Source organism: Antennarius striatus, chromosome 8, assembly GCF_040054535.1.
Source record: "Antennarius striatus isolate MH-2024 chromosome 8, ASM4005453v1, whole genome shotgun sequence".
NCBI classification, from domain to species: Eukaryota; Metazoa; Chordata; class Actinopteri; order Lophiiformes; family Antennariidae; genus Antennarius; species Antennarius striatus.
The window spans coordinates 5,384,322-5,403,852 of NC_090783.1; the positions used below are offsets into that span (position 1 = coordinate 5,384,322).

A 19,531-nucleotide genomic window follows, 5' to 3' on the forward strand; every position below is an offset into this window, starting at 1 on the left:
AATGGGCAATTCCACTGAGGTTTGCTACTCAATCGGACATAAAGCAAAGGGGGACGGCCTCCCCCCGTGCATATGTTGACCGCCTGTCCGACAGACTGGCTGATTCCTCTGTGTTCATTTCATGAAGACTGTCAGACGTCCCACTTGAGCTCATCTCAGCCCATCAGTAGCACTAAGAAGATTCAGTCACAGTCCGGGCTGCCAAGCATGCTGGTAAGTCTGAATGAGACCTATTCAGGGTGCCAGTGAGGGGAGGTGGAAGGGTGTGTGTGTGTGTGTGTGTGTGTGTGTGTGTGTGTGTGTGTGTGTGTGTGTGTGTGTGTGTGTGTGTGAGATTGTGTATGACTGATACATATCCAGGGTTTAAAATAGTGCAGTGATTCCTCTGTGACTGCGCCCACTGTTCTAAACCAAAGCTGTCTCACTGCAGTTTTAATGATAAAACATTAATTTGACCCTTTTTTTGCTTGTGAATAACAAAATATTGTGTTTAGCTTGTCTGAGGTTGTAAACAACCATTGTGCTGCCATACTGTATTGACAATCTATGATGGATGACTAGATTAATCCCTATGCCTAATTTCTATTTCATATTCAGATACTTCAAACTTGCAAAAATATTTACCCTGATATTTATGGAGTTATTTCCAGCCTCAAGGTTGTGATCATAGATGTCTGCCAGCCTGTCTTATTCTCATTATCACTCCCCAGCCTTTCCTCACTCCATCCCAAAGGGTTTCATTCGACAGACGCCCATCAGCGCAGAGGAAAAGGAAGTCCCAGTGTAAACACAAAGTGCTTTAAATTGGTTCAAATAGACAAAAACAAATTGCTAAACACTCTTGTGAGAAACACTCCTCAACTACTGGTGTGATAATATTAATTTACATCAGGATTTATTACAGATTCTTTCCCCTGTAAAACCTCTGGGGTGGCGTTTTACCAGTACCTAAAATATGTTATTAAATCAGAAGAATCATTTTAAGAGGATACCTTGATGGGTTCCTGGTACATGTAGTCAAAAAAGTCAGGGCCTAACCAGAGCCTGTTGACTCTCTCAGGGTGTCTCAACTAAACTTTAAGTCATCGTATACTGTTTATATACAGTATATAGGTTTACAAAACTGTGGTGAGACCAGCGATGTTGTTTGGTCTAGAGACAGTGTCACTGAGGAAAAGACAGGAGACAGAGCTGGAGGTAGCAGAGATGAAGATACTGAGGTTCTCTCTGGGAGTGACCAAGAAGGATAGGATCAGGAATGAGTACATCAGAGGGACAGCACATGTTAGAGGTTTTGGAGATAAAGTCGGAGAGGCCAGACTGAGACGGTTTGAACATGTCCAGAGGAGAGATAGTGACTATATTGGTAGAAGGATGCTGAGTTTTGAACTGCCAGGCAGGAGGCCTAGAGGAAGACCAAAGAGGAGGTTTATGGATGTAGTGAAAGAGGACATGAAGGTAGTTGGTGTGAGAGAAGAGGATGCAGAAGACTGGGTTAGATGGAGGCAACTGATTCGCTGTGGCAACCCCTGAAGGGAAAAGCCAAAAGGAAAAGGAGAAGATACTGTACATATATATCTTTTTTCAACTGGTTCCTTTGCTCTTGAAATACAATAAAAAACTGATAAAACAAGATCCTCATGATAAAAAAAATCTCTTCTGCCTCAAAAGCATTGTTAGAAAAATTAGTGATTCAGAGAGAGCATGTCTGTTCAGAGTGTGCTAGGCATATTTTAGATGCTAGCAGAGAAATATGCCATTTTTCAAGCTGCTCTTTGTGTAGAGAAAAGTTTTAATCCAGCTGATGAAATTCTTAGAGCATCCTGTAGACTTTTTTAAATCCATAATAAAGACCGCCAACATCCGTAAGCCAAGACCAATATTCATTTTACGATGTAATGAAAGCAAGGTCTCCATAGGTCCTGCTTAAACAAACCCTATAGGCCAATAGACTTGCTAGCTAAGTGATGTCTGGGTACCTGCCTGTCTGGAAAGTATTGTTATTTCCCTCAAGTGAGTAAGTATGATCAAATCCAACTGTTGTAGTTTGTTTGAAGATCCAGCTCAGGCACCTGTGATGTTTAATCCCATATCCACCCTGTCGCTGTGTTAACCAACCGGTCCGCATTTGTTGCTCCTGGCCTGTTTCAGTCTGGGGACTGTAGTTATGCCAAAGCTCCAAGTAGGCCCACCAGGTAGAGCTCTATCTATTCCTTTTTTGTACCTAAGAGAAGCAGCAGGGGAGGTGAGAGGGATGGGAAGAAACCGCCGTGAGGAGGAGAAGACGGACAGACCGAGCCCAGCTGTTGGCTCGTTTGCCCAGAAGACTCTCGCTATCCCCACTTATTCTGTCTTCCCTTTGGCTCTCTGCTATTTTTATGAACATGTGTGTTGCCATACAACTGGGCTCATGGGTAAATGCTGCCACACGTGCACACACTAACATGGACACACATAAGCGTGCCTCACCCGCCGTCTATGCTGTCCCCCTCTACGACAGGCGAACAAAGACCCGCTGTTTCTGACGGGGGTGACCTTCCCTTCAGAGTACCCTGCTAGCCCGGAGACACTAGTCAAGCTGACTGTGTATGATGCAAAGGACAAGAGCCAGGAATCGGTGAGTAAACAGTTGTTGTGCTTCTCTGTGTTTGCTGAACGTGTATGCATGTGTGTGTGTGTGTGTATGTGTGTGTGTGAGATAATGAGGAGAATGTGTTCAAAGCTGCTTGTGAAGCAGCCATCTTTCAAATGTTGGTGGTGCAGGACTGAGCGACAAACTTTACCAGGAATGATGTATGAAAAGCAGCTGCATTTCCTCATGTTTATATTTACTCTACAGATGTGGAGGCGCACAGTTTGTGCTGATTTACAGCAGGCGGTGACTTGGGCAGCTATCTTAGTAATCATCCGTTTGAGCGTTAGCCTCAGACCAAGACATTTGCCTTGAGTTCTGAGGGAACAGGGTGTGCGGCCTTCGATGAGCATCCGAGCGTGGCAGACCATCCTTTGGCTGTGATCCACTGGGAAAACAAGTCGGCACATCAGATGGAATGGGAAAGAGTGCCTGACATAGAATTCTGAATGTAATGGGACCAGATTTTGCACTCGCACAAACCCACTAGTAGCACAAACAAATTTCGTGTCATTATGTTGGGCATGAGTCAGTATTTGTACACTTGCAGTCAGCTTGATTTGACTAATAACTCAACCAGTTTTGTAGCTTGAATCAGATCCTGCTCAAAGGTGGGCGGGTTCTGCAGCTCATTGTTTGTTTTTCTATCTGCAGCTGAGAGTTTCTTCTGGCGACCGCATTACGCCATTAAAAACTTAAGAGTGCATCATGTTTTGTATTTGATAGCCATCCTTTAAACACATAAATGCACATTCAATTCTAAAGTTAATGTGATGATAATGAATGGAAGCAATTATTTGAGCGGTCGATGTGTTACTGCACAGATTAGTGTCGCTTTTTTTTATTTCAGATTTAAACATTGGGATATCGTTCTAATTATAATAAAGCACATAGACTGACTGGTCTTAGAACATATTTCCTAATTGTCAGGTGAAACCATTCACGACATGTCCTAATAATTTTGTCTTAGCGCCATTAAATATCATGTACGTCTTATATTTGAACATGATTATTAAAGGGATTTGTCAGGAGCAGACAGACTGTATTGTCACAACAGAAGATACCCCACTTCCCCCCACCCCCCACCTACTGTATGAGGTCTTTCTCAAACTTTACCTAATCAGAAAATCCAGCTCCCTCATAGAGCTGAGATCTTCTCTGAGATTTGTGCCTGTGGGGGAACGCTGGTCTCTGTAAAATACAGCACGGTCTACACCTCCAGTGTGTCATGAGACTTACAGGCTAGATGTGTTCTACCCACACAGCACCTTTCATTCCCTTCTTTGTGTCCACAGAAATGTCTTCTGACAGGTTAGTACAGCAGCAGCAGGTACATCATCTGAGCAAGCATGTGTATTTGATGTGCTGCAGCTTAATATTTAGGACTTCGCATAGCTCGGTCATAGGATTCTCCTGGAAAGAATATTCTCCTTTAACAAATGGGCCTGGTAACAAAATCATTGGAGGCCTTTATAAAATCAAGCTGCTGATAAGGTCTTCCTCCAAATTGTTGTGTAATGATCCTCCTGCAGACTCTTTTAGAGATCGTGCAGCGGTCTGAGATGATACCTTTAGCCGCTGAATAGCCTGTTCCCTATGGTTGGCCTTGTGCTCACTAAACATACCCTTAAAGTGTGTGTGTGTGTGTGTGTGTGTGTGTGTGTGTGTGTGTGTGTGTGTGTGTGTGTGTGTGTGTGTGTGTGTGTGTGTGTGTGTGTGTGTGATGAATTTTCATGTTGAACTAAACCCATGTGATGTGTGATCTAAACGTTTGAACATTTTTTTCAGCCTAATGTTTTGATACAAAGATTTTCCATTAAATAAATTCCTGAGGTTGGAACTCTGTAACTGTACCATAATATGCATTCACAGGATACATATAACAAAGTAAAATAATTTAATAACTTAAGAATTTGACTCTTATACATATTTCCTGTTAACTCCTGTCAGTCTATCTGACCACTGATAGCATTTCTTTCATGCATAGTTTTTGAGGTGAAGGCAGAACCAACAGCCTCAATAGACACATTCTGATGAACCACAAACACACACACACACACACACACACACACACACACACACACACACCATTGCCTTCAAAGAAAGATTTGAATGATGAGCTGCATCACAAGTTTCTGTGATCCTTTAGAAAAGTTGGATCAAGACTTTTTGTACCTATTAAGTAAATTATCTCAGCCTCTCTCTGAGCCGACTTCATGAAGAGGCCTACTTAAGCATCTTTAGTTTTTCGTTTCCCAGGCACCCGTGCCCTCATGCTGTGGTTGGCTTTTAGATTCTTCGGCTCCGGTCGGCTGGGCACAGCCCGCTTGTCTGGGTCTCATTAGAGAGTCTTCATGTGACACAGACATGACCCTGAGCTTGAGCTAGCGCGATGTGTCAGCCCCCAGCTGCTAAAGTGGCAGATCGTGAATCGCTCAGCCCAGACTCTGTCATTTACTGCCGTTTTTTTGTTTTTTTTTCCCCTCCCAGAGATAGCAAGAACGGGGGCAATTTTGTTGCGTTTGCATATGGGTTTTACAAATCGCCTGTCAAAATTTTAGTTATAACGTTCAGCTCTGCTAACAGATGTTACGCCACAAGCTGACTCCCTGCATCAGGAAACAGACAGCAGCAATGACTGATCTGTTCCTATTGTTAAAAAAAAAGCTTGTATCCTTATTGTTTGATGTATAGACGTTGAGCATCACAGGTTTCGACTAGAAGTGACTGTTTTAGTGTTCGTAGAAGACCTGTGAATTTCATATCAGGCTGATTTCTCCCCGCCCTGAGGTTCCCATTAAAGCACTCTTTGATGACACTAGAAAGACATGAGGATTTGAGAACATGGAATGACCCAAGAGGAAGAAGAGGGATGTGAGTGGAGGTGTTAGATGGAATAGAACAGTGCTGGATACATCTAAGATGTAAATGAGTCCAGGCCAGCTGACCTCTTAACTGCAGTAGCGCTCTAAATGGCTTCCAGAGTCAATCAGCTCTGTTTCAACTAAAATTCTGATCAATTGATCAAGTATCACTGAATCTGATCGACTATCATTCGGTCATGATATACAGTGACAATTGCTTTTCAAATACAACTTAAAGTATGAAGTTATAGCTGCACTGGAAGATATGTTTAGACAAACCATGTAGGTTGGATTTAGTCTCATTTGCCAGTTGTTACTTACAGTTCACCAGTGCGTGGTTCATGTAAAAAAGGTGAAAAAAATGATACAGAATGAAAGAAAAGATTATATTATTTGTTTACACCAGTTTGCTCTCACTAAACGCGTTGAATAGCCTTGACAAATCCATTCTAATGACACCTTTGCTTTGTTGTGCGTGCAAACGTGTTACTAAATGATCCTGGGGGATGAAAGGATTGAACATCTGCCTCTAGAAGACCGTTTCTTTCTCATAACGGCTTCATTTGACCTGCAATCTGGACCCAACGTGTGATGTAGTTTTTAGTTTGCATCCTATTACCAGGCATGGGGTGGAATTTGATGGTTTTTCTGATGTGATGTGTCGTATGACAAATAAAATACATCTATAAAACAGGAAAATAGCATGTCTGGTCAATTTCATGAAGGTGCCGTGAAATGAATTCGATCAAATGAAGCGCCAGCCGAGGGGATTTTATTGTGATGCTCTAATGGTCATTTCTTCCTTTGGTCGCCACACGTTATCACATGAACACACACACACACACACACACACACACACACACACACACACACACACACACACACACACACACACACACACACACACACACACACACACACAATCTCTTCATTATAAGTATGAAAAAAGAGCTGATCAAAGTTTCATTTCAAACTGCTGTTCTGTTATACATGCATAGAAACAGACACACACACACACACACGTGTGTGTGCATGCTCAGAAAATTGGATAGAGGATGAATGACGGACAACCTTATGCATAGTAGTAAAAAGTATTGTGGGATTTCTTCTTCCATTAAGAATCCCTTCAGTAAAATGTTATAACATTTCATTTCAAATTATTTCTAAAAGCGAGGTCAACTTGATCCATCTACAGTAGTACCTCGACATACAAGCTACTCGACATAAGAGTTTTTTGAGCCGACGTTCTGTCCATATATTTGATGTATGAGCGAAAATATGAGATACAAGTTGTACTTTGGGCCTCTGCCGCTTGTTGACAGATGGATACAACATCAGCTGAGACCAGATATCATTCTCATTCGCTTGCGTGTGTGTGCTTGTGACTTTTGCGTTTCTTTTCATACTTTATCATTGTTTTCATAACTTGCATATAGCAAATCTCGGTTTTGCTTTGATTAAAAATGTAATTTTTTCAGATTCCACATGCATGTACAGTACATGCTCACCCCCTTACAGATATATAAGGAAGTTATTAGCATTTACATGTCACAACACAATTATGTTAGCAATTGGCACCATATGTTGTTTTGATCACTGCAATTTCCCTCTCTTTCTTGCCAGATTTGAGAACTGTGTAGCTGCGTCTCAGGAGGCAGTTTTGTTTGAGGAGCAACTGTTCCATGGCGAATTGTCGTTCCAATTAATCCCAACTTCAGTTAATTCTGCCTTGTCAATAATCATGATGTGTAAAAGGCAGTGGCTTGACATACATTTGGTAGAGCCGTAGGCTTTTAGTTGGGTAAGTGTCAATGTGTTGGGAATTTTCTGTAAGTGCGCAACGTTACTGCAAGAAAGATAAAGCGGGAAGAGAAATGGAAACAGACAGGGACACAGTGCAGATGGTGAGAGATGGCCAGAGGACATAGACACTCACACTGAAACACATAAACAATTTTGAACAAGAACCCATCTGATAGATTGAGAAGAAATGCTGGACAGCAGCGATGACCTGTGAGAGGAACTGTTAGAAGATAAGGACTGTGTCTTGTCTGAGAGCCACTTTTGCTTTGCTCATTATCAACGTGACAGTGCAGTATACTGTCACATGTACTGCAAATGTAAAATTAGGAAAACCAAAAAGCTTTTATGTCACTGTTATGTTTTCTGCACTGCAAATTATACTATATATTACGTCTATCTTTTCCCACGGGTAGTGATGCAATAGTAAACCAGGAATGAAATGTAGATCTTACTCAAGGAAATACTGTATGTATGGATGGCATAGGTATGCGGATTGTGTCGTTCTGCCTTTTTAACATTGTTTGACTCTTACTGTTTCTTAAAGTACTATTCCGTATATATGCAGTAGTGTTTTTAAGCAGTGTTATTTTGGGAGTTCACTGGCCTTTGCAGTGACCCAGAGGTCAGATTCTCTAACCAAACGTTAGAGAAATGAACTTTGCAAAGTGAGTACGAGTACTTTCATTTCCAGCACTGAGCAAAGTCCTTAAACCTGGTGGAGCTGCTCAATGAGCAGCAGATCATACTGACTGAGGAGGCAGCTTCCACCAAATATGTCTGATGTATAATGTGATCGGGGCTTTCCTGCCAGGAGGGGCCTCCTCTGACTGAAACTTCCCTGAATAAATAAAGTTGAATGAAATCAGTGAACGCTTCTTGGAGTTCTCTTACACTGGAGCATTACTCATCTTAATAGTCGCCTCTCAGTTAAGTATTTAAAAAAATAAAATAAGGTTTGACTTCATTTTTGCACGTCACAGCTGTATAAATCAACAAGTTTTAAGGAGTATGTGTTAAAACCTGTCAGGAGTGTGAACACACTATATGAGCACACTCCACTGGTATGCATAAAGCAACGGCCTTTCAGTTGTGCATGAGGGCATCATTATATGATGTCTGTGTTTCAGTTTTTGTAGAAGAATTTTGCTTTAGTACGTTTTTTTTTATAATGCAAATGAGTGAGGAGTCACATTGGCACCAGAGAGGAAAGACTTACTGAGTGTACGCATTCAGAGACGATCATCTGCGTTACAGAGGACAATTAAACCACAGCTGTCTTTTCAAGTCTTGTAGCCTGATCCAAGCTAGATAGAAGTTCCAGGGGTGAGGGTGGGGTTAAGAGTCTTATCCAGGAGCACCACAGTGGAAAAAATGGGGGGGTGGGGGGCATTAAAGCCCTGATCTTTAACCTTTCCCACAGATTTAACAGGTCTTGTTCAGGGATTCCACCCAGATGCTTTTATTTCATTAAAGGTAATGCAGAAAACAATACAGCAGGATAAGACGGAGAGGTCTGTAATCCAGCAAATCACTGACTAATGCCCCATCCACACGATGTTGGAACTTTTTGAAAACTCAACTTTTTTTCGTTTACGCCTTCCGTCCACACCACAACGCAGATATCCTGAACAAGAATACAACTTTTTAAAAACGCTGGCCTTGGTGGATTTTTAAAAAAAATGCTGGGTCTGCGTTGTCATGTCGACGTTGTATCCACAACTTTTTAAAAACGCTGACGTCTTGCCTGTGACGAAAACCGCTGTGACGTCATATTTATGGGCCCGTGTGTTGTGACAACAAAACACGGAGGATTCCTATTGGATAAAATTTGCCTCAATACTGCCACCACATGGTTTGGTATGCTGATAGCCGTCTTCGAAAATGCGCTGGTGCGTTTACGTGTGGACAGAGATTATTTGAAAACGCTGTTGTGTGGACGCGAATCGTTTTCGATGCGTTTTTAAAAAGTTGCGTTTTCAAAAAAATCTGTCATCGTGTGGACGGGGCCTCAAAAATAATTCCAGATTAAAGTCATTAGCATACATGAGAAAAAAAACACCTCTGTTTTCATCAGCAGTGTTTTTTTCAAATGACTTTATGTCTTTCAACTCCTTCAAGTTCTTGTAGATTACTTTGTTAGAACTTAGCAAGGAGGAGCTTCATGGATGGGAGCCCATTTAACATTTTTCAGTTCCACTTCGAATACTCTTTCTCATTCAGAATCTTTCCAGGCAACAAAAAAAGACTGCATTTGATTAATTATTCCACCACACTTCTGTATCAATTGCCTCTTCTTCTGCCCTGTAACCATCAGGTAACACAGACTGTCTCTGGCATTTCTCTACCATAAATTCTCCTTGATGGCTCATTTTACTAAGTAGAATTGTTTTTGCTTTGACAGCCTTGCTAATTATTCTGTTCATTATTGAGCCACATATTTTGTTTATTAACACTCCTGTTACTCTCACCACGGCTTCAGCATTTCATGCCCCATTACAAGCTGAAGTAATGGGATTAAACATCAGGTAAAAAGGAGTAAGAGCCTGTTTTGCCTTTTATGATGAAGCATTTGCTTTGGTAAAAAGTGATCACCTCTGGCTGAAAATTTTCCTGATATGAATAGATAATTGGATATAATTAGTGGGGTAAATTTGGGTTTGTTTTTGAATAAAGGATGCAAATCATGTTCATTGCTACAGAAACCATAGTCAACTTTAATATTATAAATTCAGAATATATCATTTATGGAAAACCGCCAGAAACTGCATGGGATTTGCCTTTCATAAGGTTGATACATTTGACATAGTAATGAATTAATGCGCTTCTTCAGACATGAAGTTCCACACAGATAGATGGAGATTGCCCTCAAAGCTTTAAAAGAATGGCTTTGTCATCTTTTCTTATTAAAAGAAAATCCTGCTATCTTTAGCACGCTTGTAAAAGTGTTGGAGTCAGACGGATGATAATTAAGGGAGGAATAAATGGCTCTTGACCCTTCAGAATAGAACTTTTAAGCACTCTTTCGGATTTCCATGGACGATATGACACTTTCTCTGCTGTGTCAGGTTAATTCTCACCATGTCTCATCGTGTACATGGTAACGTGTCACGCTAGTTCCGTATTTGAAAGCATTTGAGGGGCTCCTCAAAGCCTGAGTCTTTGAATTCTCTCAGTAATGATTTCATTTTCACTGCCTGACAATACTTCAAAGTCCAGTTTACTCCATTCAAGAAGGGACTAGATAATTACTTTGTTTCCCCCCCACTGTGATGTCAACCACTTCAATAAAGTGACTCGTTGTGCCAATGAATATTTATGATTTTTGGAAATTAAATACACTCTTGGATTTGTTGTGAGGGTGTATGCAGTCATTCATGATAATAGTTTAAATACTGCATACTCATTAAAGTCAAGATAAGCCTAGCAACTAATGACTTGCAGAAATTGCAGTGAAAATGCATGTCTTCTGCTGCCATGAGAAGAACCCCTCTCCGCTTCTCCAGGATAATGTCACAAGTGATGTACACAGGACACAATCACAAATAAAACACTCATAAACCTGTCAGTTAGTCTGGATCATGAGGCAGTTTAAGGAAACCCATTGCCTAAAATCATTTAAGTTTATCAACTGACTTGATTAAATCACTGAAACCAAGTTAAAGTAATTTAATTTAACAATATTTAAATGAGTTGGTTCCAGTATCGGAGCTGGTGCCAATTCCCGTGCCAGTTCCCCAGCCGAAGCCAATGCAAGAACCTGAGCCAGTTTCAGTGCAGTGTCATAGCAGGTGCCCAGCTGGTTCCTGTGTCAGACACCCCAAGAGAGCCAAAGTCAATGCCAATGCCAAAGGCAGAACCAGAGCCCCAGATAGAAACCAAGCCAGGGTCAGAGCCTCCGAGAGAACCAGAGTTTCCACCAGAGGCAGAACCAAAGCCAGATCTCCCAGGAGAGTCTGAGTAAAAGTCATCCCCCAAGAAAGTCAGAGCCAGAGGCCTCAAGAGAGCCAGAGTCCCCACCGGAGTCAGAGCAAGAGCCGAAGCCAGAGCCCCCAAGAGTTCAGAATCAGCGTTCCCAAGAGAGCATGAGGTCCCTGTAGAGCAAGATAGGGCTGTGACAATTACCTGGTCGTATTGCCATCAGCAACTTTCATTCGCTGTGTTTATTTTATTTAAATGAAATACTCATGTACATTGTGCCTATAATGTGTTTTATTACATTTTAACAGAATAATTATTGTTTGTCATGGTCAATGACTGTTCTGTACTATGTTTAATTGTGTCTGGAGGAAGACAAACTTTACTTTGTAGTGCTTTAGCTTCACTGTGGGTGGATGATGAGTTCATTAATCATGGCCCCCGGGGGCATTTCCTCTGTGTAATTATTATGAACTATTTCTAGACTTTATAACTTGCAATAAGTACTGTCAACAGTAAATTGATTATATTAATGCTCAACACACAAGAAGACAGAGACAGGGTTACAATTTAAATCAAGATTTTATTACTAACTACTTACAGTGAGAAAGTGTCAATCAGTTGGTAGTATCTGATCAGTATTTGATCACTAAGCCGAAAATAACAACACCAAATTAGATTGATAAGCCCGATAAAAAGGGACAGCCAGTAAATCTTGATGAGGCAGCCTGCCAGATTTGCAGAAAAAGTGTCCCTGACATGGGGGAATACGTCTAATCTACAATTGTATCTAGGTTTAATCATCTTGTGGAGTTTACGGAACTTGGCAGCTGCACACCTGCTTCGGGTGGAGGCAGGCCTGCAGCACCTGGTCAGGCCTGGCAGATGGGAGTCTCCAAGGCCTTTGCAAGAGGAGTCAAGTAGCAACATGACAGAAGTCTATGACTCACTATTTGGTTGAGGAAAGGGTGTCGTTATGCAGTGCGGAGGAGCCAGAGTAGAAAGGTACGCTACAGGTTTTGATGAAGAAAATGCTCTCCGCAATCGAAAGTACAGTGTGCCCTCACACATTCACACATCAACATTCACAACTTCACCTCGTTCTGGACTTTTGGTAGGCAGTCACGTGATTCCGTATGCGCATTCTATTGGCTGATGGCATCCGGAAGTGCGCAACATGCCGCGAGTCTCAGGACTTCCGTGAGACATAAAACTGCTTTAAACAGTCGATAAGAGTGTGGGAAAAGGTAATACAGACAGAAGGTGGTTCAATATCAGTATGGGGAGGGTTCATAAACATTTAAATTACGGTAAATAATAAGATAGTTTGTCTCTGTATCATGGAATTTGGGATTCGCACGTGATTCCTGGAATGCATTAACCACAAGTAACGAGGGCGCACTGTACTTCTATCCCTGAAATCTGCTAGTTAATGCAAAATGCAGGATTTGAAAGGCTATTACCGTTTCTCAATGATGGCTGACCCATTTTTGAGGTAGGAATATTTTGTCTATGAGCCTGACCATACACAATACCAGCGCACACTGGGAACTCACATCAAAAGGTGTTCACACCAGAAAGCCAAAGGCCTTAATAATCCTTGTATGTGTGATAATAAATGTTCAGTTTCTATTTGAAAATAGCCCTTAGGGCTAAATGGAGTGGGTGAGTGTTGGCTGTGCGTGTTGACCACAACACCAGAGATACAGTATATGTTGCTTCATAAGTGCAATAAAAAATTAAAGTAAATGAATACCCTCGTATCTCCAGAGCCCAAGAGAGAGCAGAACTCTGACATATGCCACTGTTTGGCCAGGACTTTGGACAATGTAACTGAATCGCTGAGTTGCCATGGCAGACTTGGTAGCACAGGACACTGTTTGGGTCAGGGCTTTGACTGGCAAACCTACATGCCCAAGAGGTGCTGCTGAGTTTCTACTGCTTCCTCTGGCACATGTTACTGGTTTGGCTAGGGCTCTGTGTGGCATTTGCAGTCTGTTTTATTTTAACCAAATTTTATTAACTGTTAGAATCCCCGAAGGGACCCACTCTACACACAGATTAGTATGCATGCCTCTATATATAGTGTATATATAGTGTGAACAGGCCCGTAACACATACACACACACACACACACACACACACACACACACACACACACACACACACACACACACACACACACACACACACACGCACAAGGGGCTTGTGGGCATGCAGGTGAGGAGGAGGTAGAGCCTCCAACGAGCAACTTGTAAGGGGAACAGTGCCTTGCTCAAGGGCACCTTGGCAGTGCTCAGGAGGTGAGCTGACGCCTCCCCCTGTCAGCTCACGCTCCTGGGTGGTTGGGAGCGGGGATTGAACCGCCGATATTGGACGACCCGCTCTACCGCCCGCTCTTCCACTGAGCCACTGCCGCCCCTAATCATTAATTAAATCAAGTTACCTTAAAAGTTAATCCTATAGTTAATTGTATTCAAAACAAGGATGTGTGTGTGTGGGGGGGGGTGAAAGATAGATAGAGAGATAGATAGATAGTCTGAGTATATATACTGTATATATGATAAATACATAGTTTTTATTCAAAATAGCATATAAAATTATTATTTAGTACTTGTGGGAAAACATGACATCTCCTTTTATGTAGTTATAAAAACTTTGCTAAATGTTGACAGCCATATCGAGACTCTGCTCGATATTTCTCAAGGCCATCGCACAGAGATGGTAATGGACTAGTTCTGTAACACACTTTTCAGGCTGAAGCACAGAATTTTTTTCAAAGTGCATGTGACTACCTCTTTGGGTTGTAGGGGCGCTATTGACTTGCAGCCGCCCTGCATGTGAGAAGAGGGAGGCATTCACTTTATGCTGAAGAACACCTTTCTAGGAAGTCTTTTCTCTGTGTAATCGTGCTCCAATTGCTTCAAGGTATAGAGTTTGTCAGGATCAGTTTCAAGATGCATTATTCATTTGAGAATGTAATCAAATATCTCCTCTACCAATCACTCTAACAATACTTATCATAACCCACCCTCACATCTCTGGTGTTCCGTTTATCATTACGGTCACCTGCAATAGCATATTATCTTCCAGATGAATTACTGGGCATAGGTGAATCAGACACTCAGCTGACTGCTTCTTTATACATTTGATTTTGATAAAAGTAGCTTAGAGTAACTGAATTTTCTCCATTTTCTTTTAAGAGAAAGCTGAAGAGGAGGAGGGAGAAAAGTGCTTGAGAAAATCCCCTTCCTGTGCTTTCATTTGAGAAGCATTGGTGGAAAGTGCTGATGTGTTTTGGCTGTGTGTGTGCGTGCATGTGTGTGTTTTTAGCTATTTTCCATGGCTAACTGAGCCACTGATGAGCTTGCCAGCCAGGCCAGGGTCTTGTACTGTGTGTGACTGCATGTGTAAGCTTCTTGGTGAAAAGCATACATAATCGTGTGTGTGTGTGTGTGTGTGTGTGTGTGTGTGTGTGTGTGTGTGTGTGTGTGTGTGTGTGTGTGTGTGTGTGTGTGTGTGTGTCTGAGACAGTGTGTGTGCATTTTTTCCTCTGCTTGATAATTTTCCATATCTGATCATCCATAATGTGTCAACAATAAAGTGCATCATCACTTGTAGAGCAGTCCACCATCATAATCTGTTCATGACAATTACACATGTCCATTCTCTTCACCTCCTTCTTCAGGAAGATTAGAAAGCAAATGATCACGGGACAGAAGGGTTCTTGTTCCTGCTCTGCTATTCTATTTTGTTACCATGGTTGGAATTATTATTGTACAAAACAACCTACTTTGTTCCCCCCTCTGCACTGCCAAAGAGGGTGGGAAGCCTTTAAACATCTCAAAGAGGTATATTTTTCCCTATGGAAATTACAAATATGTGTATTTTCAGTGTCTGTCTTTCTTCAGAAGGGGTTGTATGTGCTATTCATGAGTGTACATAACAGAAAAATCCCACAGATTTTTAATCTATTCATTCGCTAACTCTTTGCCACCAAGGACAAATTCTACATTCACACAGGCAGCAAATTTAGTTCAAAAGGCTTTGTTCCTGGTGTTGTTCCACATCTACTGGCAAATATGTCTTTAAGGCAACAAATATGTCTGTGGTGTACTGAGGAACAGAAATAACTGGCAGCTGTTGCTCTTCACCCACTCTTTCCTGCATCTTGTTGTTTACCAAGTCAAGGTGGTGCAAGCTGTCTGAAATTTAATCCTCTATGTGGACTTAACTTTGTGAAAGGAAGGGACAAGAGAGCTTGCTCTGGAACTCCCACACACTGAGAGAGATTGTGCTGCTAAGCTACAGATTGCAGCTACCATGAACGTATGCCCAAGCACCCACACGACACAAACACACACTGACACCTGATGGTTTGGTAGTATATTATTCTAAAAATATTATTATATATTATATATTTACAACAAGTTTGTGACACAATTTTGCATGCAGTCTTATACTTTAAAATTTTAAAATGAAGATCCCATATATTAGCCATTTTTCCTTCAGCATGCTTGCTAACCTCACAGGCTGCTCGCGGATTGGCACAATCAATCTGAGTGATAGAAAGCTGGGGCTTTGTCTGACTGGCTGAATGGTGCGAATGCATTGTGGATAAATCCTGTTCACACATCTTCAGACAGGCTTTTGTGTTTAACACATATCATCATATGTTGCAGTACATAGAATTTATTTGTCAGCAATGATCTATAGTGAGGATAGCGATTAGTGCTAAAGGGTATGTTGGAGAAATATTGCAGGAAGCACCTCTCACCCACACAGAGATTTGACCCCCCCCTTGTCTGGTCCTACTTAGCTAGCTACCTAGCAGCCAAATTTGCATGATTGTATTGGACCCTCTCACACTGACAGATGCTCCCAGGCATGCATCCTCAGGCCAGGGCTCCAATGCAGGGTGTGAGAGGGTATAGTACACCTCGAATTGAAGAGCAAACTCCAGATCTGACTTTCCGTTACCTGTCCAAGGTGTCGTCACTTTGATGCTTTCACAAATCTCTTGCTCTCTTTAAAACAAGAGGAGTTGATTTGAGCTGTTTGAGCTCCACATTCTCTGCAGTCTTGCTGACTGAAGAAGAGAACATCAGTCGTTCAATCAGTTGTTCCTGCCCTCACGGTCGTGAGGGGGGCATTAATCCACAGCCTATAGCCTCCCAGGTCTTGGTGGTGAACCAGCACCTCCCTGCTGTTATACAAGCACATGAACTTAAACTTGAACCTTATGCTGTATTTCTGCCTGAGCTAATCACAAGCTTCATTTCACTGCTGTTTGTACGAGAAATGCTCTCTTGATGCCAGATGCCAAATAAGTGATACCAATGCTACAATCAAGATAACAGAGTAACAAAGTGACAAACAGGATGTTGTACTCAGTGGTATACTTTGTGGGTGACAAAGTTATAAAGTCTCTCTCTTCCCGACTCTGCAAGCATCTCCATTGCCACATTTGTGGGCCTTGAGTTGAACTGCGGAGTGAGAGAAGGGGAAGCTGCTAACCACAGCATCCGTCAGGTCAGGCTGATAGCTACTTGCATGTTGTAAACAGTATGATCATATTGATCAGTCTGGCCTGCTGACAAAGAGGCAAAAGGACTATTAACGTTCAAATCTAGCAAGTTACCACAAGTCTAGTCAAGTCAAATCTAGTCAAGTTACCACATTTGCCATGTTTTTCTTTACCAAGTTACCAATTAAAAATATTGTAGTGGAGTCAGTAGTGGGGACTTAAATGGGGCCTTAAAGTCTCTTGACCTGCTACCAAGTCATGTTTACAGACTGTGTTTGAGGGAGCCTTGCTTTTTATCACCTAGTCTGCAGTGGGATTAGCCATTAAAGTTTATGGACCAAAAAAAGTAGTGCATGGGGGAAGTCATCATTGCTTGATTCCACTGTACCAAGGGAGGGTGGAATATGCCTCATCTTTCTCTCCTACTGTATCTGCAGATTTGCCTGTGATAGACTTGAGCATGTATTTTTATTTGGGTTTTTTTCATGTTATCCAAGAACATGCCTATCATTCCTGGTGCATTGTGTACTACTTAAATGCTTCTGTCAGAAATCCTGGGCTGTCTGATACTCGGCCAAGCACCAAAATGAAGCAGCCAAAACAAGATTAAGTAAGGGATGGAGGGAGGGAGAGTGGTAAAGAGGGATTTTTGTTTGGGGGCAAGCATTGACAAGCCGAAGAATGTATGTGAGAGGAGCTATGAATAGTATTTCTTGACTCTCATCTTCCCACTGTGGCAGAAAAATCACTGATATTTAGGAGCCTTAAAGAGCTTTTTGGGAAAGAGTTGTATTTACCTCTGTGCCGCTCTGCAGCGTTTATCGTACACAGCTGTACAGATCTCTCTGTACTCCGAGTAACTGCTGGAGAAGGATTCATTAAAGGACTTTTCACGGTCTCACAGGAGTCATCTTTACCCTGACAAGTTTCGGTGAGTATTTATCTTTCAGGTAGAAAAAGTCCAGCCTATTTTCAGTTGTCATCAAATCTTTGAATCAGGTGGGGGAAACATCTTGTTAGCTTCTACAATTTTCTTCCACAAAGAGTGTCTCTAAATGTTTTTGAAAAGCAGGACATTTTGCTTGACAGAGCACATATTCTGATTTAAACTAAACAGCCACTGGCGGCACTGACAGCTGCATCTATACTTTCTATTTCTTATTCCTGTGTTTGAATTTTATATCGCTTTGTCGAATTGACTGCAGCGGCAAACATGCCTTGTGACACGATCTGTTTGAAAGTCAGATTCCACAGTGTAGATATACGTCTAAGGAATATTTAGAGCCTGGTAAATTCATTCAGTGGAACGTCTTTGACATACGGGGACTTGTCAACTCCAGCACTTCCAAAGTTGGCTGGGATAATGATTTAATGAGTTTATTTATCTTTTTAAGTTCATATTTCAGCCCAGCCAGCTGTATTCTTCAAACAGCTGGCTAATTAAACTAGCAGTTATTGACAAACTGCACCATTGCGGCTCCAATTTTAACATCACCCAGACATTAAAATATTGATTCAGTTTTTAATCATAATGCACAGCAGCGTAGCCTCTGTTGTTCATCATAGTCTTTAATTTGGTTTAGATATGGAATTTTCTTAAACCCTCCATGTGTCCTCATTGTAATTCACACTTGTCAGACTCCAAATTGAGATAAGAATTATCACTGAATTATGTGAGCACAAAAGTTAAGATATGGAAAGCTATGCCAATTAAAAGCCTACTTCCAAGATTTTACACTCAACAGTCTTACAGCAGCTGAACAAGATTAAAAGTTTAGCTTTGTTTTTTATCAGAATCAGGTCCGGTCAGAGAGATTTCAGTTTCATGTTTGCTCAATGAGTCAAACCTTTTGTTTTACATTAGATACCTTTGATATAGTTTCCAAGTTATTCACAAAGCAGGCAAAATCCGTTAGACTATTAATAAACCATGTTAAGACAAAAACACTGAAAGAATAATACACTCACATAAATCAGCCTCACATAGCTCAGAGCAAACACACACCACCTCAGGACCAGCATGAGCAGCATAACAAGAGGCACCGAGCATCTGGAGGCAGCCATGCTTTCCTACACAGATAAGAACTATGCAATAAGAAAAGAGCCTAAAAGAAGTAATCGGATACAACAATCCGAGTAGCCTAATACTGACTGTCTCCTGTCTGTATGAAACTAAATGTTGAAAACATTTGTAGACTAATCAGTTGACAAAAAGTTCTCAAACGTCCACATTGGAAGAGAATCGGAACGTCACCCTGATTTGGTGGGAAGCTGAATCACCTGAATCACAGGAGCCAATGAGAGCCCTGCCAGGGGAGCTGTAAACATCATAGGTCTAGAACTTAGCAATAGTCACATGTTGACAGAAACTGAATCTCATCACCGTTTTTCATTAAAGAGTAGTGATGTCATCCAGATTTGTTTATCCAATTGGTTTGATTTTTTTTCTAGCCGCTGTACATTTTATTACATTTGCTACTCCATTAAAAAAAAGAGAGAGGACACGTGTAACCACGAGTTCCTCACTTTTAAACATCAATCCTATTGATAATATGTTGTCTGTGACGGACAGTCATTTTGCTGTGTGTGCAGGTTTAATATTAGAAAGAAGATGATCCTAAGTTTCTCCTCGTGTGTGTGCGTGTGCGTGTGTGTGTGCGTATGTGTGTGTAGCCTGTAGTCTGAGCTCAGCTTAAGTCTAAAAGATGAACTATGAACATTCAGAATGAGCAACATTAAGGCTGTAAAGAAACCATGATGTAACTCACTACACCCAGTTTTTCCAACCTA

At 41.5% G+C, this 19,531-nt stretch overlaps 1 protein-coding gene across 4 annotated transcripts in view; it reads left to right on the forward strand.

The window, feature by feature from the left end:
* The window catches only part of inpp4b (inositol polyphosphate-4-phosphatase type II B), a 114,226-nt gene that overhangs the window by 19,380 nt on the left and 75,315 nt on the right, over positions 1-19,531 (forward strand). For 3 of the 4 annotated variants that reach the window (XM_068321908.1, XM_068321910.1, XM_068321912.1), the window contains one exon: positions 2,501-2,617. In XM_068321908.1, the coding sequence (XP_068178009.1) occupies positions 2,501-2,617 (117 nt within the window). Of the gene's footprint in view, positions 1-56; positions 214-2,500; positions 2,618-19,531 lie in introns of those variants that run through there. The other variant, XM_068321911.1, reaches the window with a different exon arrangement.